The sequence below is a fragment of the Sebastes fasciatus genome, chromosome 11 (assembly GCF_043250625.1).
Source record: "Sebastes fasciatus isolate fSebFas1 chromosome 11, fSebFas1.pri, whole genome shotgun sequence".
NCBI classification, from domain to species: domain Eukaryota; kingdom Metazoa; phylum Chordata; class Actinopteri; order Perciformes; family Sebastidae; genus Sebastes; species Sebastes fasciatus.
Window position 1 is genome coordinate 24,920,938 of NC_133805.1, and position 17,405 is coordinate 24,938,342.

Consider the following 17,405-nt stretch of genomic DNA (forward strand, 5'->3'; position numbering starts at 1 on the left):
AAATGGGTTGTGACTCCAAACATGGGAGCTAAGCCAAGCCTCGTGGTTCTGCAGCTTTGTTTTCTGTTGGCGTACAGACTACAGAAAGTGTGTGTGACCCGTAGTCACCTCTGGCACTTACAGAACTCAACCACGGCCTACACTTTGCATCACCAAATTTAGTTGGAGTAAAAAATAATGTGACAGTCACAACCCTCTATTTGAGTGAGATCTATTGAGCATGAATAAAAGGTTAAAAGTAATTTTACTTTTATCTCTAAAATGCTACCTCTGCAATCACATCCAGCATCTGTGTTTGTTTATGCATGTATGCGCGTTATTGTGTAAAAAAATCATCTGAGTCAGCAGACATGAGACCAGAAGAGGATAGTTATTAAGGGTGCAACAAGTTTGGGAAAAGTAGCTTACTTGAAGAACTACAGTAGGTCTATAAAAAGCAGTAAACATCTGAAGAGGACACCGAATGTCTTGCACTCTGTCCTGTGGTTCTAGCTGGGGCTTAGCAGATCTTTTCATGCTTTAGTGAAAGTAGGCAAAAAACCGCAGGTCCCTGACCACAAGACCACAGGCCCTGCCTGTGCCGAATGCAGGCCCATGACCAGAGATCAGAGCTTGCCAGCCAACATTTGGTCTTCATGATTCATCGTCAGAGAATAGCACACAATTAGGAAATCATCTCTGCTGTGAGACTTTATAACACTTCCTCCTGATCATGTTCTGCAAATGACTTCAAGGATTTGTGACGACTATGAGCAATCACGTCAAGCACAAAGTCATTAGTGGAAAAACTATTTAAAAAAAAAAAACACTCGTCCATGGCAAGGGACTGAAGAGCATAATAATGGAGCTTGCTCAGCTCAACAGAAACTGCATTTAGCCGCCACGCCAAACAAACATTACTAAAGAGCAGACATGTGCAGGGAAACTCGTTCAAAAGAGCTGTTCAGCTAATGCATGCAGGGTTGCGCAATGGTGCGAGCCAAGGTGTTCAGACAGCACCCATGCGCAAAATTCTTCTCAGCACTCGAACTTGAACTCTTTGGCAGTGTGAAATGGGTGGGCTTGTCATTTTACAGTAAAAGCCAGAACACAGAGGGACAATGAGATGTGTGCCATGATGTCCAATATCTTCTTTACCTCCTCCACACATCACGAGCAACGACAACACTACAGTCTATTGAGAGTAAACACTCAAAGACTAACTGACGATGTGTTGCGTCACATTAGAGTACAGTTCAAGCTGCATTGACACACAACTCGGCCTACTTAACTAAACCTGAGCACATGACACAGCTCTGACATTTCAAGACCACAAAGAGACATAACAAACTTTTTGGCAAAACAACTTTTAGGCCTCGAGTCATCACTCATTCTGACGTGGAAAAAGACCTATTTTTGTTTCAAACAATGACCCTCATGATCTTTTATTTGGTCCAAATGGAGAGTTGAATTCTGTAAATGTTAGACCGGTTGGACGTGTGGCAAAAGCAAAGGGAGTGGAAACAATGATATGTTGACGGAAAGTAGCTGAGAAGAAGGAGCTGCTACTGGTAGCTGGCAAATGTATATGACAATAATGTAATCGTAGGGAATTATAGCAAAATGTGTTTGATACAGTTTCTCATCTAAAACAAGTGCAAATGTTTTAGATGCAATGGTTGTTAGCATTACAAGCTCAACTACAACATAATGCAGAGACCCACCTGTGTCAAATAAGGGACAAAACTGAGCCAGCTCAATCTGTTGATCGAGCTGGCTATGGGAATTATAATACACTTTGATCCTTGAAAAAAATCAGTGAATGAACAGCAATTATGAATTACTATGATACTTGACCTTATAAGTCATTATAAATTGATTTATGTGTTATGAATAAGTGCTTTTAACTACAATTATACAGTGCTATAAGCAGATTATAACGCATTATAAGTATGTTTATAATGCATTATAGATATGGGCGTCATAGAAAGTGTTACCCAATCATATTAGTAACTTATAAGGATGATAGAAAATTATGTCAAGCAGTAGTAAAGTAACCAAAAGCTAGATTCAATTAGACAAAGGTAGGGTGACTTCTATTAAAGTCTATAACTCCACCCAGTGAGTAATTATTTTCACCATTTTCTCCATAGCGAATTTTATGAATGTCTCAGTGTTGTTTGGGTTCCCTCTGACGGCCATCCAGGACCGTGATATGTACTATGATCAGAGCTAGGTAGTATTGCTGTTTGCATGACTCCAGTTCTACCATAAAGAATCACAGATCAAATATACTACATGCGAGTTATAAGAAAAGACTGCTTACTTTTTTGACAGTGGTTCTGAGTCCAGCAGCGTTCACTGAAGTGTCCGTTGATGGTGGTGGTCTGGCAGGTGGTCTTTCCGATGGCCGCCCCCGGGCACACGTCTCCACACTCTCTGTCGTTCTTGTTAGCCATGATGTAGTTGTCCTCCACCGTGTCCAGGATCTTTGACCAGTCCAGAGTGGAGAGATAGCAGAGATCCGGGTTCTTCTCTATTCTCACTGCTCCTCGGGTGATGTTCATCAAGCTATGGAGGCCGATCTCTCGCAGCTGGAGCATTTCGAACATCACTAGGGCGTAGTTGAAGAACAGGTTGTTGCCTCTGATGAGTGTCAGGTTGGGGAAGAGATCGCTGAGGGTCTCCAGGCCGTAAACTCTGAAGACCAACAGGTAGTCGGTGACCACTCTCAGTTTGGGGAAACTGAGGCCTCGGAAATCCTCGGGCTTGGTCCTGAACATGAGTAAGATCTTCAGGTGGCCTTCGATCACAGTGCAGTTCTCTAGCGTATGTAGGTTGGTCACATTGTTGCGGATGTCCTTACTTGGACAAACTGAAAAGACAAAAAAAGGAAAGACAGAGGTTCTTTAGTAACTAGATACCTTCATGTTTGACTCACAAAACAAGTAAAAAAACAGGCTCAAACAATATCGAGTAGAAAGGCTGAGATGTGCAGTACAGTAAACAGTATTGGATTATGAAATGGAAATGTTATGACTCTCTTATGGCATGTACAATAAAAAGATTTCCCAAGGGCAATTTATCTTGTGCTGTTGTTGGCAGATTCCAACTGCTGAATGTGACGGATGCGTTAGGCAACATGTCTGCTCTGTAAACTAGAAAGACGGGGTTGAAGAAGTCGGACACAGTCTCAAGGAGGGAAAAAAATAGATCTCTTGGTAATTAGAGGGGATATTTTGCTGAAAAATATGCGGTTATGTCCCTGGCTTTGATGAAGACCAGACCATCTTCGCTGACATTTTGTTTAGCAACCACATATCTGGCTGTGGGCCACTGTCAAATATGGAGCGCTGTCATCAGAGTGAGGCTGTGCTCATCCCTGGTTACGCAGAGTTGATTTGTGGAGTTGCTTCTGTAACTCAAGACCATAAAAAACACTAGTTAATGCATTACAAATCTTTGTCTGGGAAGGGAAATTGAAGCATTAATGGACGCGTATTGCTACAGTAATAGATTTGTGGCTTTGTCTGTCCTCGACCAGACACATGATTCTCTTCCTTAAGTATGCTATTGCACAGATGAGTTACATTTTTATATCTTCATCTCAATCATTTTAAGTTTTCTACTGTATCACAATCAGGGCTTTCATTGTTGATTAATCTGTTGTTTATTTTCTTGATAAATCGATTAGTTGTTTGGTCTATAAAATGTCAGAAAATGGTGAAAAATGTCTATCAGTGTTTCCCAAAGCCCAAGATGACGTCCTCGAATGTCTTGTTTTGTCCACAACACAAAGATATTCAGTTTATTGTCATAGAGGAGTAAAGAAACTAGAAAATATTCACATTTAAGAAGCTGGAATCAGAGAAATATTTCTTAAAAAATTACTCAGACCCATTAATCGATTATCAAAATAGTTGGAGATTAATTTAATAGTTGATAACTAATCGATAAATCGTTTCAATGAATCGTTTCATCGATTACATATCAGACAATAGTGAACAAAGCCTAGCACAATTTGCCTTCTAATTACTTGTTTTGTTCAACCAACAGCTCAAAACTAAATAATATCCCATTTAACAATGACATGAAGCAGAGGTAGACGATTAATCGGCCAAACCGATTAATCGGTGCCGATAGGACGTTTTACAAACTATTGTTATCGGCGGAACTGGGCTCTGATAGTGGCCGATGGCCAATAGTGGCCCAGAAACAATACTGGCAGACGGGGGGGAAAAAAATCATTTACTGTTACTTATTTGGTGTTCTCTCTTCCAGATGATCCAGCCATGTAACCATCCATTCATGTAATGAAATCGCACACTTAAGGATCCTCCTTACCCCAGGAATATGCATGAACATTAATTGCTTGCAAGAGTGGCATTCAATAATGAAAGAGACGCACAACAGAAGTAATCCTGGCCAGTCATACTGTAAACCACAGAACAGCACACCGCCCTTTGCAAATAAATAGAACATTTCCAATGATGTAATCCACCAAATCTCACTTCAGGATATTCTCTTACAAATTATTTAATTTGGAGCAACAAAAAAATGATTTTTTAAAAACAGCATATACAAAAGTAGCCGACTAGGCTGCTGCAAAAGTAAAGAAGATATCAGCCGATTAATCGGCTTTCGGCTTTTTCCTGCTCCAAACTATCATTATTATATCGGCCTTTAAAAATGTCGGTCGACCTCTAATATGAAACAGAGTAGCAGCAAATCCCCACATCTGGAAAGCTAGATACAGCATATTTTTGGCCTTTTTGCTTAAAAAAAATGACTGAAATGACTAGGGCTGTCGTCAACAAAAAGAAATTCTTAGTCGACTAACATTTGATTTAGTCGACTTATCGATTAGTTGAGGTTCTCCACAAAGATTCACACAAAAGCACCACTTTAAATCTTGTGTTTTTTATGAGATGTACTCATAAGTTTCTTGGAAATAAATCATTCAGCATGAAAAAAAGCATAAAAAAATGACTAATCGCCTAAAGAAATTTTAGTTGCCCAAGACCATTACCATCACACTAATTGATTAATCAGCTCATTGTGTCAGCTCTAGATGATTGGCAACTGTACTACAACTTCAGATAATGCAGTATAGTGATCTTGAAGCCTCCTGCTAAATATATTAAACACTATTACACCCAGGGGGTTCTGTATGAAGAGAGCTGACAGTAATGAGGATATCCTCAACTCTCTGCTCTGGAAATCAGCCAAACACTTAGGCATATGCTTTGTGTGACATAACGCAAGTAATGGTGGTCATAAAGATGTTTTACTTTGCGGGTGCAATGTGGGACATTTCAGGCCCAATTTAACAGTTCACAAGTCACGGTTGCAGCTGGAGGTGTGCTGCCTGGTGAGTGGACTGTATTTGTTTATCAACCATTGAGCTGGGCGCATCAGGACAACTGGTCAGCCATGTGGGGAAGAGGCATGACAGCTAGGCGTGCACCTCTTTATGGCAGCAGCTCATTTTACACCTTCTGTTGCATAACAGTACAAGACAACCGGCGCACACAGAGTGTCCAAACAACAAGCTTTTCACTCCATAACCTTAACCAGCGTGCTCACTGCGCAAGAGTTATCTAAAGTTCAGCCTACACCTTTTGAGGCTTGTTTAAAATACACACAAATAGTCCTAACATGGGTTTAAACTGAAAGCTATTAAAAGCAGCTTGGCTTGTTAAAAAGTACATTTCTCTACATTTAGATCTGCAGCTCTCTTTGTGGTCTTGGGCGTACAGCCGAATTGTAAGCATGAACGGCATGCCACAAACCTGTAATTTCAACACATCCACCTCCAAATGAAACATTTCCGATCAAACTGACGGTAACTGCCAGAGGAGTCGGCAGCAAATGTAGCCTGCCGTAGATCCATCAAGGAGCACATTTACAACTACAAAGAGTCTCCGTCTTTCTCAAAGACCCCACACACACTCAAACAAAACAATTTAATCGACAAAGACCCTAGCAGTGTACAACACAAGGGGACAGTGGTTCTGTAGTGGCAGTAAAGTCAACCAGCAGAGTACCGAGTGACCCTGTGGAGAAGGCGAATCATCACAGGGCGGCGAGTCCAGGCTCCTATCAGTGTACACTTTCAGCCAGCCAGTATTTTTAGCACCACATTCCCAATAGAGAATCTAATACACTCCGGCCGCACCGATAGTGGCTCACATTGGAAACTGGAACATGGCAGCCCTGGTGTGTAAGTGAGGAATTTTAGAGGGGCAGCAGAGAAAGAACTGGCCGAGCTGACTTCTCCATGTGTCAACACTTAGTTTGGAAACAAAACTTCTCCAGAAATAGGAACTATAAAACAACACTGTTTTTTTTTTGCTCTGGCGTAGAGCACCAAAATTCTGTCCGTGACGACATGACACAACTCAAGCAAAAACAAACCAGGTGCATCCCAGAATTTAAATGCTCCCTGTGTTGTTGAGAAACTGGGAGACATCACAAAGGTTACTATGGCGACGAGGCCAGCTCCAGCTCTCCATACATCACCTAATCTGAGCCAGACGAGACTGAAAACACGACCGAATCAACAATTAAGGGTCATTAGAGCGGCAGATTTTCATTGACCGAAGTCTCTCACAGCCAGCACCTCTGAGACAGATTCATTAAAAAGGAGCAGTAGGATGGTTTCCCATACATCCAAAGAAAACACCAAAGCCATCAATTTATCCTACTAATAAGTCAAGACAAAAAGCTGATTTGTATAGCACTTTTCAAACACAGAGATAATAAAAAAAACAAATTTACCATTGGGATTAAAAAAAATAGAAATAGAAATGTAACTATTACCTGTAAGGCAAGAGTCCTGCCACTGCATTGGGTCATATATTCCTTAATTATGAGGAACGCACACTACTTACAATACTTGTCAACAGTTTATGTTTTTGGTCTCTTCAGGGGATTTGTTGATAATCATTAAAAGATAAAATAACGCCAGCATTATCCTTTAACTGTTAGGCCCCGTTCTTATGTCGGTTAAAATACAATCTGTGTGTCTTATTAGAGCTGAAATGATAAGTCGATTAAACCAGAGGTTATCAATCTTTTTATAGCCGAGGACCCCCTAATGTCCCTTGGAAAAAATTGACGTAGCCTTTTTACACTTATATATTATTAGTTATGTAAAAGAACACAAGAAAAATGTAAAAAAAAAAAGATTATATCATGATAATTTAAATGAATGTATCTGAAAACTTCTCACAGACCCCACTTTGAGAATCATTTAATCAAACGACATGTTGTGGACAAAAAAATAATAGTCAACTATTTGATAATAATCTTTTATTGTTTTTTTATCGTTTTTCAAAGCTAAAGTAGCAAAATTCATTCATTCTTTGGTTTCAGCTTCTAAAATGAGAGGATTTGTTTCTTTTCATAGTCATAACAAACTGAATATCTTTTGGTTGTACAAAACAAGACATTTGAAGACGACACTTTGGGCTCTAGGAAGTTGGGATGGGTATTGTTCCACTATTTTCTGATGTTTTATAGACTATACGATTTATCAAAAAATGGTATAAAAAAATAGTTAGTTGCAGCCCTACACATTACTGCTAATTATAAGCAGCATGCACTTCAATCAGAATATGTTCAGATCCACTGGGCACCTGAATGTGGTCCAGTTCACATTGTGATCAGACCAGAGTGAAAGTCAGACAGACATAAAGGAAGTCCATAAAAGAATGATCACATTTGAGGAAAAAAAAAACACAAGAAGAAAATGTCCCTTTCTTCATATCTTACACCTGACTTCTGTGACTCTACTTTTGCAATTTGTCACAATTCTGTACAATAATGCAGACAAGACCAGATAATTAATACCCATCTTAAATACAAAGCCAATGATGACATGTTGTCCTTGTAATAAATCCAGATAGATACCATTGTGAATGCCTGATGTAAATAGTGTCTAGGTCACAAGTGATGGCCCTAAATTTAATTCAACATGTGCTGAGCTATAACTCTGACGTGTGAACATAAATACTGTTCATATCTATACTAAAGGGAGTCGGTCCTACACTGTCTGAGCTTCACTGTCTGTACAATCCTTTCACTACTACAGCTGCAAGCATCAACAGGCACTGAAGCTTGTGATCTTGTGAAGGAGGTGGATCACCTACAGGTTGTTAGACTGATGGCGTATAATATCGCTGGGCCTCAGAGAGAACTGAGGCCTCAATGAGCATGCAGGAACACAAACATTACAGTGATTGCAACACTTCCCTTTTCAAGGTTTCACTGTTCTGTTGTTTTCCAACCCAGGCCTTAAGCTAACCGCACATCCACAAAATGCCGAGGTCACCGAGATACATGTTCACTATTTCCAAACTGACATGTGATGTAATCCACTTTAAGAAGGGTTGTAAAACCTAATCACCCGGCAGTTTTAAAGGTGCACTGTTAACATATAATTAAAAAAAACTCCTGCTGTGAAAGTAAAACCAAAGGAAAATAAGCTTAAATTCTGACAGTTGTTTCAGTTCAACTGTTTAATAAGTCAGTTTACAACCATTTAACTTTTCTTGGCTGCAATTGCAGATAATTAAGAGAGGCTTGTCGTAACAGGATTAGATATTACCGCAGTTAAGACAGTGACATTACTACAACTCTAAAGCTGGGCATACACTGTTCTGGCTGTTGACAGTTATCAATAAAGATTTGTTTGAAAGCTCCGTGGCAGGTAAAGTTTGTTTGCTACTAGAGGTCTGTACGGGTCATAAGGCAGAAACGTGCTGCCTTGATCATCTGTGCCATCCTTTCTGCTGACACAGAAAAAAAAGAGGCGCCGGCGTATCTGAACTCGCAGGTGGCTAGAAAGACATGTATGGCAGACAGTATGGCTTGTCCATTTTGCAGAGAGAATTGGAGGTAAGGTACAGTATATTGTTATCTGGATAGCTACGCTCTAATTACTGTAAAAAAGAGTAGAAATAAGGCACTGACGTTGGGGAATCGGCTCGTGGCTCTGCTTCAACTCTGCGAGAGCCTGTGGACAGCCAACCAAAATTTTCTGACATGTCAGAAATTCATATTCAGAATGTCCGACGGCTGGTCGGGAGGAGTTAATCGGTCATTTGTCCCCCCTGTACACTGCAAGGCAAACGACGCCCGACGAAGATGAAATTCTGTCCGACTCTAAAATGAGTCGTGCAGCTCAAAATTCGGGCCAGAAACGGTCTAAAATCGTATAATGTATGTCCAGCTCAAGAGTACAGGCTCTCCTATAAAGGTCTTGTGAGCTGGGCTGATGGCAGAGCGGGTTATCAAATGTGCCAGCTGTTGGGTAGGGGTGACATAGCAAGTGCAGCACATTGACAATACAATACGGTCCAGGGAATAAACTTAAACCTAATTAATTCAGGCCGTGGTCTTTAAATAAAGTGAAATGGGAGTAAAATAGAGAGCCTATAAAACCACAAAGTTCCCTCTTGGGGTTGTTTAAAGTGGATCCTGAATGGATGGCTCGGGACCAAAGATCATTTGGCGATTCAGTTGCCCCCCAGCAGCACTCGTATACACATTGTTCTCTTTGTCAGTGTCGGCAGTGAGGTAATTATTACCTCTAAAGTGTGAGAGCACAATAACAAAGCACATTTCCTTTCAACAGGGACACGGTGTCAAGGGTAAAGATGTGACACAACAAGGCTTCCTTGTCAGACGCCTGTATGGTCGGAGTGAAAGAGTGCGGTTGTGCCAGCTAGTTTACTCCACTTTCAAGCGGTGTATCATTTCCAAACGTGAACTTGCCAACCACGATTAGACGGACATTGTTGAGGGTGACAAGTGTACAGATCATTCGATTGTATACATGTCAAACGCACTCCTGACTTAGGTTCTTCAGACAACAGTGGCAGTTTGTTTGTAGTGTTTTTGGAGAGGCGGTGGTGGGGGGGTGACAGTTTCATCACAATTGCTCTCCTTGTCAGGAGGCGTAAATCAAGAGTACCAGGTCGCTGGATTGCCGCCCGCCCTAGAGACCTCCTCTGACCAGAGTGGTACTCAACAAGAGGCTGCCGGTGGCTTCATAGCGAGCCCCTGCTGTCTGACACTCTTGATAAAGTGATGTGCTGTAATGGCACAACAATACGCTGACAACCCGACCACCTGAGACCTCCACACGCCACACCTAGCTGGAAGTAGACCGCTGTTTGTGCCTCTTGTGTATTGCCATTACATTGGAGGGTTAAGCATCAGTTGTTTTGGGAAAATAAAGATATATTATGATAATAATAATAAAATATATCAATAACCGGTGATGTTTAAAATACCCATATAGTCATTAAACACTTACATTACCACTGATCTGAAGGTATTTCCAGAATCCTCACACACTCTTCTAACAATCTTGATTAAAATGACTGTCTTGCCTGCTGAACAATAAAAAAAAAAAGTTTTGACCTGTTTCCCAAGTTGCAACTGTTTCCTATCCAGATAGTCAGAAATTACATACCTCCTTGCTTGTTTTATACGAGACAAGAGAAATATAAACATGTTATTTTTGTATGAAAATACAAGTAGGGCTGCATCTAACTAATTATTTTCATTGTGGATTAATTTGTAGATTATTTTCTCGATTAATCGTTTAGTTGTTTGGTCTATAAAATGTCAGAAAATGGTGAAAAATGTCAATCAGTGTTTCCCAAAGCCCAAGATGACGTCCTCAAATGTCTTGTTTTGTCCACAACTCTGTTTTATGAAACCAGAAAATATTCAGATTTAAGAAGCTGGAATCAGAGAATTATGATTTCTTCTTTTTTTAATAACTCAAATAGATTAATCAATTAACAAAATAGTTGGCGATTAATTTAATAGTTGACAACTAATTGATTAATCATTGCTGCTCTACAATATAGTGTCAATATATATATATATATAACTGATGATAAAACTTTTGAATGGAGTTCAATTTAGGAATCTGCCTTGGTGAGCTCACAGTGCAACAGGACAGACAGAACAACATTCAACACACCATACTAATAATAAAACTATCATATACATAACATATTAAACTACACAAAGTACCATAAATATAAAAGATAAGCTAAAAATCATATACTTTAAAGTGTGAGAGATTTGCAATTCAGAAATCAAATAACCTAAACTTATAAAAATACACAAAATCCCATGAACAAGACAACAAATAAAGTAAAAACATGTACCTTAAAGTGCCAAAGGTTTACCATTCAAGAGTCAAATAGCATGAGGGAATAGAGACGTAGTTGTATAGCGTTTGACATTTTGTTTCACGTTGTACAAATTGAGCACAGGCATAATGTCATTTCCTGCTGACATCTTTGTTAGGAAACAGCGGCACAACTTTTTCATCGTGCAGCAGACAGAATATTTTTTTATCCAGGATAGAGATTTCGGAGAAACCTTCAGAACAGCAGTAAGCGTTGTTAACCGACCTCCTGGGTTTTTCAAAGATCACTGGGTATTTATCTTTCAAAAAAATGGATGCTTAAGCTCTGTGACTCTAATGTAAGGTTACAACAAAAGATGCTTAAACTGGGGCTAGCTGAAAGTATGAAATACTTAACAAAACATAAGACACAGTTGCAGTTACATGGACAAATTGACATTAAAGTTTTCAACTGCCAGCTGATGCTAAATAAACAAAATCAATTCACGCTGCCACTAAATATAAGCTTCCATTATTAAGTACATTTTTCCATCAAGCTGAGTTGGCCAGTTACCAACAAGTAGCTCAGAGGGTTTCCTGACTTCGACACTGGTCAGTCCGGCTTATGAAATCGGCCAGTGTGAGGCCCAGGTCCCACTCTTCCCTTCTGTGGTTCACTCTCAAGTCTGAGGGGAGCGCGAGGGGGGAGGGGGGAGGAGGCTGCTGTGCAATTACACAACTTGCTTTTGATTTATGTCTTTAAACTCTTGCTCAAACTGGTTTGATGACATCGCTCCATTCGCCCCTCACTAAAAATCTGATGAAAGGTGAGAGAGCCTGTGCTTTTCTTTTCCTTCAGAGCGCCTCTTCAATCCGACTACAGCAGCCACATACAGTACTGCAGTAGTAGGAGTTGTAGAGCTACCTGCTGTGTTTACATACAGGGGACAGACTTCTTATACTGTACAAAAGGAGGATTATGTGTCGCTGTGCTTGCGCTTATGGCATGATTAATGTGAGACAGCACAGACCTTGAGGCAATGTTTTCTCAAAGAGCAGCAAAGAAAATGAAAAGAATGGGATATATCACATAAGAGCAATTTAGTAGTATTTACTGAGTTATACAATCTTAATAAAAGCATCTATAAAAGCCTATAATATTTTGCAATTGTGCACCAAAACTAATGCAATGTATTTTGACGTGCATTCTCCGTGAGGGAAAGATTTAAAGGAAATTATTGAGAGTGTCTTATATACATGTCAATCACACTACAGAGAATGAACTGGTAGCTAATAGGGCTGAAACTAACGATTATTTTAACTGTTGTTAAAGTTGTTTGGTCTATAAAATGTCAGAACATGGTGAAAAATGTGGATCAGTGTTTCCCAAAGCCCAAGATGACGTCCTCAAATGTTTTGTTTTGTCCACAACTCAAAGATATTCAGTTTACTGTCATAGAGGAGTAAAGAAACCAGGAAATATTCACATTTAAGAAGCTGCAACCAGAACATTTTGACTTATTTTTCTTGACTCAAACTGATTAGTTTAATGCCGTTTCATTTAACCGTTTACAACTGATCAATTAATCGTTGCAGCTCTAATAGCTAAATGCATTTTAATTCCCTATAGTGGAGCTTTTAAGCATTATTTAGATTTTGAATAGGGATGCACCGATACCGGATCAGATATCGGGCCGATACTGACTCAAACTGTTTGATCGGGTAACGGTGATCTATTCAATTAAATTCGGTGTTTATACTGTATACATTATATAATGGAATTTGAATTCCTGTTTATGTTTTGACCAATTTGTTGCTGCATTAAAAAGGTTTACACCTGAATTGTAATTTACTGTTAATTTCAAAGTTTTTTTTGCCACCATGCTGGTGTACGATTTATCATTTTAATAACACCTATCCATTCAGTAAATTTATATCTATGTATTGATTTGCTACATTTTGTTTTACAAAGTTAGAAAGCAATGTTTAAGTCAGGCCTGATGTTTCCTTACACTTAAAAGAATGATCCATCCAATTCATTTCCACACAGTGAGGCATACAGCTTATTAATTAAACACTGGTATCGGATCGGTACTCGGTATCGGACGATACCCAAAGCCCAGCAATCGGTATCGGTTTCGGGACTGAAAAAGTCGGATTGGTGCATCCCTAATTTTGAATACATTTTCTTTTTATTTAAATACCTGCTGCCTATTTTAGCAATTGTTTGTGACTTAACTTCGCACTTCAAAATAAAGTAATGACACATGGACTGAACACAAGCCAGTTCTTCCAACTCTCATTATTTCAAAAAGTCTGAACAGTAGAGAAACCACATGAAGTGCTGTTAACAGAGACTGGGAATTCATCTTTTCACCTATAAATCACCAGTAACTGCCACTGAATCATCTGCTTGGATAAAATCAACAACATTTCCAAGTATATGGGACAAAGAGAGAACTGTGTAATGTCACGTTTACCAGACTGGTCTTTGTTGTTGTCATATTTAAAGAGCACACTTAGTGTACAGTAGTTTAAGCCAGCAAGTGGTCTCACAGGTTTCCTCAAACGTTTAACAAGTATTTGCTTAAAATAACAGATTCCATCAGTGTGAAACACTGAGTGTGTGTGTAGTCATTGTGTTGTTTGAGAAATGTAAAAAGGTCTCTGGGTGATTTAAAATGTTGTTCATTCATTCTTATCACCGGTTTGTTTGTTGGCTGGTGAATATAAAGGGATTGTCAGGAGCTGTAAAGAGGGCTTATTGTTACATTCCTGCACTGACCACTGTAACAAGCCAAGGCTTTACAATAGCAGCCAATTAATTCTTATAAATTCTCAGATTACTTACTGGGACAAAACATTTTGTTTACAGTTCCTGCAGACTCCAAATAACCTGATAAGTGTTAACCTTTGTCCCCTTCAATGCACTGACTGTCTACAACACACCACTGTTACTGCCTACTTATCAAATCACCATCACTAACAAAACAAAACAAATCTGGATTACAATATTTCAGCAGGGGCATACAGCCCTTTTTGTCCATTTAGAGATAGATAGATAGATAGATAGATAGATAGATAGATAGATAGATAGATAGATAGTAACCTTATTGATCCCGAGGGAAATTCAAGTTTCCAGCATCACAGTTCCATAGTGCAAAACATGTTAGTAAAAAGGCAGTAAAAAAGTTAGTAGTGCAAAGTACAAAGTACAAAAAAAATGTACCAGATATAAAAATACAAGGAGATGAAGAAAACTGTTAAAACTGAATATAGTGCAGAGTAACAGCTGTGATACAGGACTATTAAAAAAAGTGAATATAGTGCAGAAGAGACTGTTAAAAATGAGTATAGTGCATTATTATCTGTCCTGCAGACCGTCCTCCTTATTTAATGTAATTGCACTGACTGTGGTATGTAATTTATAATGTATCTGTAGTGTAATGATAATCAATGTCACAATTATTTGGCTTCTACATGTTGGATCTCTATCAAAATGTCTATCAATTTAATCCATTTCCTCCAGTATCTTGGCACAATGTGTAATGATTTTTAGATTTCAGTGTTAATCCCCTCACATGCAATACACAGAAAATTGTGTAATATTTGACAAATTTTTTTTTTTTAAATCAAATGTGTGTCTGTGTTGATCATTTCTGTGTTCTTCTTAGCATACTGCATAATTTATATTTCCTTAAGTGTATACACACAAACAGTTATACTGTCCAACCAGCCACTTATAAACGATTACATAATTAAAATGCTTAATATTACCTGTGATAAAGTGTGATAATGAGTGTTACTCACCCTCCCCACTGGCTGGCACAATTAAATAATGTGTCATGATTTTAATCAGATCAGTTTTAATCCTCCTCACATGCAATACACAGAAAATTGCATAATATTTGACAATTTGTTTTTTTTAAATCAGATGTGTGTTTATCATCTCTGTGTTCTTAGCATACTGCATACTTTAATTATGTGTACACACAAACATTTATACAGTTCAACCAGCCACTTATGAACAATTATATAATTAAAATGCTTAATATTACCTATGATAAAGTGTGATAATTAGTGTTGATCACCCTCTCCAGTATCTTGGCACAATGTGTAATGATTTTTAAATTTCAGTGTTAATCCCCTCACATGCAATACACAGAAAAATTGTGTAATATTTGACAATTGTTTTTAAAATCAAATGTGTGTTTATCATTTCTGTGTTATTAGCATACTGAATGACTTATATTCTCTTAACTATATACACACAAACAGTTATACTGTCCAAACCAGCCTCTTATGAACAATTACACAATTAAAACACTTAATATTAAGTATGATAAAGTGTGATAATGAGTGTTACTCACCCTCTCCAGTTGCTGGATGACAGCTCATCACAAGGCAGACAGCAGTCATAACAAAACACCAACACACAGTCCGGAGCCACATAACTACTGACTGTGAAGAACACAGCAGCATCCAGCAGCACTAGTCCGGCTCAAACAAACACTACTGAATAATAATCCTTTAGTGAGTTCAGCAGACTGGAGGAGAAACACCTTCAGGAGATTGGTTTTGTTTGGCGGCGTGGGCCGACAGGTAAACAACAATAAATAAAAGACATCCCGGAAGGAAGAGAAGATGGGCGGAGGAACGAGTCCAACGTGTTCAGTCCAACGCTGAAGCTAACGAGCTGCTGCTGCTGCTGCTAGAGTTATAGCCTCCTCATGGAGAAATAACACACACCGCCTCCACCGCGACGCATGGCTGCTCGTCTTCTGTCTTTTATGGTCAAACTGGTCCAGTTGTCCAGGAAAAAAGAGCAAAAGCAGACTATTTGTTCAGATAAAGCAGCTAACAGCTAAGCTAAGCCGTGTAGCTGTCTGGCTGCAGCTCTCTGGTCCAGGCCACAAGTAGTGAAGTTTGCGTCGCTGTTTTTTTCTGCAGCTGTAACTAAATTTAAACTTTAAGAAACCTCCCTCTGCATTACCTCACACACTTGCAAGTGTTTGTTCTTTTTACTAACAAAAGAGACAAATTGCATGCAGGGTAATCTCAGTAGAAGCGCTAGTTAAGTTGATTTAGAGGTATTTTAGCTGCTGACTCGATGGTTGTGGCTGCATAACGTGGCGTCACGTCAGCGTGTCTTTCTCCTCTCAAGCTCAAGTCCAAACAGAAAACAGCACAGTTAATTTATTCAGCTTGTGAAATAAGATGTTTTCTCCAAAAAGCAAAGCGACAACTCATCTTGAGTGAGTGCAGGGATTTTAGTGAGACCTCCACTAGTCGCAGCTCTTCTTCTTCTTCTTCTTTTTCTTCTGTTGTTTTGGAAATAGAAAAAAATATATATATATATTTTTGCTCCAAGTTGTGTTTAAGCTCCTGCCACCACAACAACTTAAGTGCGTATCTGAATGAGAGGAAAAAGTAGGTGAAATAAAAGTTATTTTTCTCCTTTTCTTCTTCTTGTTCTTCTTGCACAAACACAGAGGTAGATTGTACAGTCTCTCTCCCAGCAGCTCCTGTAGGATCCCTTCTTCTTCTTCTTCTTCTTCCTCCTCTTCTTCCTCCTCTCAGCCTCTACGCCAGTAAACAAACCCTGCCAGTGAGCCAGATGGGCTTCAGGGGAAATACGGACTGGAGTTTATTGGATTACACAACAAACAGATCCTACTGTCAGGTCAGGTGCTGCTGCTAGTAATACATGCAGTATTACTAGCAATACTAATGTTACTAAATGTATAATAATTAGTATTGCATAATAATTGGGATATATAATAAATGCATTTACTAACATAATTACTAATGTTAGTAAATGCATTACTAATTCTAGTAATACATTTACCTCTATACCGTTGTGCTTGTATAGTGTAAAAAGACTATATGGATTTATTGCCATTTCAAGATCAAGATTCCTTTATTCGTCATTTTTATGCTCCACATAAAATTGTGAGAAATTGTGTTTCTTACATCCACCACTCAGAAATTCAGTGCAAAACAATTGGTAAAAAAATCTATAAATGAATGATTAATAATTAAGAGCACTAATAAATAAACTAGAAGTACGCTAAAAATAGAATAGAATAAATAGTTACAATTTAAAGGAACAGTCTCTTTAGTGCAGTTCACATACTCTGATGAGCAATTTAAATTTAAATTACATATATAAAGTAATACATTTACCTCTATGCTGGTGCTTGTAGTGTAAAAAGACCATATGTATTTATTGCCATTTTCAAGATCAAGATTCCTTTATTTGTTATTTTTA

General features: G+C 38.7%; 1 protein-coding gene across 1 annotated transcript in view; it reads right to left on the reverse strand.

Annotated features, from left to right (window-relative positions):
• The window catches only part of insra (insulin receptor a), a 68,517-nt gene extending 51,812 nt beyond the window's left edge, over positions 1-16,705 (reverse strand). The window contains exons 1-2 of the mRNA XM_074651786.1: positions 15,505-16,705; positions 2,306-2,854 (exon numbers count right to left, since the gene is read on the reverse strand). Of these exons, the coding sequence (XP_074507887.1) occupies positions 2,306-2,854; positions 15,505-15,616 (661 nt within the window). The 5' untranslated portion in view covers positions 15,617-16,705. The remainder of the gene's footprint in view (positions 1-2,305; positions 2,855-15,504) is intronic.
• Positions 16,706-17,405: the final 700 nt, after the last annotated feature.